Source organism: Fulmarus glacialis, unplaced genomic scaffold (genome assembly GCF_000690835.1).
Source record: "Fulmarus glacialis isolate BGI_N327 unplaced genomic scaffold, ASM69083v1 scaffold43321, whole genome shotgun sequence".
Taxonomy (NCBI): domain Eukaryota; kingdom Metazoa; phylum Chordata; class Aves; order Procellariiformes; family Procellariidae; genus Fulmarus; species Fulmarus glacialis.
In genome coordinates this window covers 1-4,476 of record NW_009195456.1, presented here as the reverse complement: position 1 = coordinate 4,476, position 4,476 = coordinate 1, and the positions used below count along the sequence as shown (strand labels likewise).

The window sequence follows — 4,476 nt, the reverse complement described above, 5'->3', positions numbered from 1 at the left end:
CAGGAATAATATTGCCACATTACTGAGTGCTGTAACATTAACATTTTGGATAAGGGATCAGTACACTATCAGCAGGGGCAGAATCTTCTACTCATTAATCAGAAGCCCTCCTGGCTCATGTATTATCACAAGGAGATTGTCTCCAAGGACTTCACTCCATCAGGAGAGACATAGCACAAGACAATGCCAAGACTCTTTTCCACCCCAGAATTAGGCCTCCTGACCCCCAAATTCCAGGGACACAGCACCTCTGTTCCAACACTGAGCAGTATAGGCTGGCCCCTGCAGTTCCTCAGCACTGAAGTAGGGAGAGTATGGAGGAAAGCACCCTCTCTGATTTTGCAGGGGAGGGGGACAGGGGCAGGGAGAGGGATTAAAGGCACAACGGAGCCAGACAGTACACAGCAGGGATACCAGTCTTGTATTAAAACTATACTTAATAGTTTAGTAGCTCATCCATTTAGATTAATTTTATTACCACAGTATCATATGCTCCTCACTGCTCATTAAGATTATCGTTAAGAGAGATCTGCAAGAGCAGATAGAACAGACTTCTGCAGTGCCACAGGAAAAAAAAATAAAAATCAGTAACACAAATCATATTCAGGGATTAGAGACAGAGAAGAGAGGTCTGACTGGCAAAAACAAAAAGGAGAGAGCAAGTGAGCACGAGATAAGAGAACCATGTTTTATCTAAGAAAACAATAAAAAGAAGCAGATGAGTTCAGATACAATTTAAACAAAGCTTTCGACAAAGCTGCTCGTTTCCTTTGTTTTCGTTCAAGTTTAGTCACTGCCCTGTTTTAAGGAAAGCAACAGTGTGTTGTGCTGCTTAGAGAGCAGGAAGAGGGCAGATGCCATACGTACCCCCAGTGACAAGAAAGCACACTTTCCCCAGGAAGAAGCTGGCATCCACATGAGCTAGGGAATCTTCGACATTCTTCAAGCTGTCAGAAAAGCACAGACAATCCAATTGGACAGGGAGCTAAAACCAGTGCAGCATAAGGACAAAGGGAGTAACCTTCAGAAGCACAATTAGAAAACCAATGATGTTAACATCTGCTGATCTGTGAGCTGGCAGAGTTATGGTCTATGCTAAAAGTATGGCAGCAGAGACCTCTGTAATACCCACAGCTGTTAATAATCCATAACATATCCTTTCTACCCAAGACTCAACAGTAGGCTTAGTTTGAATGGTGTCCTCCATGATTTGCAGACACTAAGCATCCGAATTCATTAACATCCAACAAGACTTCAGCACTACTTCGGCTCTTTCAGAAGAGCTAGCCCACCACAGATGGTGCTGTAAGTATGCAGCTGGGCCTGTCACTTTTGGTAAATGAGAGCCCAGGATCATCAGTCACAAGTTAAGTAAGTAATAAAATGCTGACTTTTGTGCCTTAGCAAGTCTTTACTTATGGCCTGGGGACACAAATGTAATTTCTACAAAGATGAGCACAAGATGAGAGAAAAGGGATCAATCCCTGCAGACCTTTCTCTTTTCCCTAGAGACATCTGTAGTGCTGATCCCACTTGACCAGCAGTATCAGTGAACAGGGGACACGGACGCAGCAACTGGCTGGTTATTAGGTAGGATTGCCCAGCACACATCAGCCATCTGCATATTACAGAACTTAACAGCACCACCATCATTTCCATCCGATTTTACAGACAGCGTCTTTGCAAAGCTCAGTTCATATCATCCCATGTCTGGATCCAGGAATAAATTCTGCCTTCTCTGCTATGGCAGCTTAGTGCACAACAGGCATGTTATTGGACAGAGCAGTTCAGTCCTAATCCATTGCTGGAGGCCAGAAAACCACTGTATGTATTACTGAGCTCTCCCACCACACCAAGTCTTGGGTTTGAAATCCACTATTCAGTGATTTTGGCACAATAAAAATGTAGATTTAGCCATCAATCCAAGAAAGAATATCAGTTTCCCCTCTCATATTTTTGCCCTTCTTTTACCTGTATTTGCTCTTGATGTCAATCATAAATGCAATCAGATCGATCCTGGGCCGAAGGTGATCCCTCTCTGAAGGTAAGGGGAGGGATGTAGCAAGGTGACTGAAAGATAATAGATTTGCCAGTTTAATCAAATAGCTTGGCAAGGCAGTATCCACTTAACCATAACCACACAACCATTGCAGTTCACCATGTAGCAAGTTACCAGGAAGCCCGCTAATTACTAAATATCTAGGCACTGACGAGACACTGTGATACTTTAAGTGGTATTCTCATATCTTAGGCCTACTCATAGCTGCTGACAGCCACAATGATACTTGCTAGACAAGGTTGTTTATAATGGGAAGCTTATTAGAGCATAACAAGACTCACAGAAACATTTTCTCTGCACAGATTTGTATGGCAGTCATTTTATTTAATTGTTAAGAAAAGCCCTTTCTAACAAAGTGAACTCCAATGCTTTACTGGTCTATTTTGCTGCCAAGTTTCTGTTAAAATCAGTGACAGTAAAGTCAGTGCTTTCCTGACACATTCCAGAGAGGCTCACACAGGAGAGGCTACCTTCCCAGGTGTCCATGTTACTGGAAGGTGTGTTGTATTCACAAAACCTTAAACCAGAAATTTATTACTAGTATAGCTTTATAGATGAAGTTATAACCCAGAAAGAGCTTCTATTATACCATTACCCCCCTTTTTATCCCTTTAACTGCATCAGGAGTTACTAGGTTAGTTCAGGTGTCCTTCTACACAATACCACCACTGCTGATACAGCTGTTGGAAGAATTACGGTGTGGGGATTTTTTGTGTCTCCACTGGAGGAAAAAAAAAAACCCAAACCAAAACAAAACAAAAAGCTTGAGTAGTGCATATCTGTGCCTTCCACGGGGAAGACTATTATCAGCACCATATTTTTGGAAGATCACCTGAAAGATAGATTGGACAAGCAAAAATCCCAGAATTTCAATCTCTCTCACAATCCACTTCCTCTCTGGAAGCCAAGAGAGAAACACTAATTTTGGTCTCCTTGGGGAATATTGCTTCTAGCAATTAAATCTTAAGGACTTAACAGTTTTCCCCAGCCAGCAGCCACAGACTACGGTACACTTTCTCTTCTATTAATCATATGCCGTTTGTAGTTTTGTCTGCCAGTCTCCAAATAAAGGTGTTTTGTTTCCTATAAATAAGGAAGGTATGATTTAACAAAAACATTCTGAAACTAACACAAGATATAAGCAAAGTGCACTTGAAAGACACATTGCAACACAAACAAGCTTATAAATTTAAGGTGAAATTTGGGGAGAAGCTGTGGTGAAAGTATCAGATCTCATTGTCTGCGGAAGGAAACAAAAAACCCAAAAAACCCTCCATGATTTGGAATTCTACTATATTTAAACCAACGTCACTAGATTATGTCAGCAGCCTCCACATATGTGCTGCAGAAGCCTTTTTTTTTTCCTAGTCGTAAGAGACACAAAAACCCCAGTCCTGCAATTTTTCTCCCAACAGCTGTATCTGGCAGGTAGACTTGCCAGACAAGATACCATATTTCTTTGTAATGTGTATAATCCCACAGCAAGACAGTGAGAAAAAAAACTGTCACACACTTCTGCTTCCCTAGTGATACTAGTGCAGGGACTTATCTTGCTCTGTAGTAGAGCATAAGCTTCCATGCCTTTGGGTAATTACCCAGCTGCAGTACCAGTAGCCATCTAGTTATGGCACTCCACAGCTCAGCAGAGGCTGCAGGATTTGCACAGAAAATTGGGTAATTAATTTACTATCAGTTAGCGCAAACATCCAAGATGCCATGATCAGAGCAGTGCAGTCGCTCTAACTAGCTAGTAGAACATTACCTTGGGTTTGCTTTTACTGCATAGCCTTGGATTACAGCAGCAAAATAACACAAACACCTTCTGAAGAGCTGACTAAACTCATTTGGTCTTGGCAAGAGAGCTGTCAAGGACATTATATCATAAAAAGTTAGTTAATCAAGCTTTTAAGACAGGACTTGTCATGCAGCTAAAGTTAAAATTCCAAATGCATCTTAAGAGCTTGAGGAGGAAAAGCACGTGCATGCATACAAACCAGAAAACAGCTATGAAGAGCACCAAAACTAACAGACAGCTTTCAGGAAAACTTGTTTGCTTTCAAGTAATTGCAAGCATTGTACTTGTCCCATTTGTCCCAGGATGTTTAATTCCTGTATATGTCTGTCTCCCAGAAGAAAAAAAAAAAAAAAAAAAAAAATCTTTGCTCCTCTCATACCCTTGCAATTTATTAATCAAACATCTGTGCAACATGCAAAGGGCAATGGTATGTGAACATGATGAATGTGAGAATTACTTCCAGCCCCATTTCTAATCATGCCCAAACTGCTTGTCCTGAAGACAGAGCAGTTTGCCTTCTGCAGCTGCCAGCCCCACGCATGCAGCAGTGCACTCTAGCGTTCACAAGGGCAAGTTCCTTCTTTGATACGAACGTCCTGCAGTTCCAACTACCGCCACTTGG

At 41.7% G+C, this 4,476-nt stretch overlaps 1 protein-coding gene across 1 annotated transcript in view; it reads right to left on the bottom strand.

Annotated features, from left to right (window-relative positions):
* CENPM (centromere protein M) overlaps nucleotides 1–2,064 on the bottom strand; it is a 4,775-nt gene extending 2,711 nt beyond the window's left edge. The window contains exons 1-2 of the mRNA XM_009588091.1: nucleotides 1,972–2,064; nucleotides 868–947 (exon numbers count right to left, since the gene is read on the bottom strand). Coding sequence (XP_009586386.1) covers nucleotides 868–947; nucleotides 1,972–1,997 — 106 coding nt within the window. The 5' untranslated portion in view covers nucleotides 1,998–2,064. The remainder of the gene's footprint in view (nucleotides 1–867; nucleotides 948–1,971) is intronic.
* Between the last annotated feature and the right edge of the window lie 2,412 nt (nucleotides 2,065–4,476).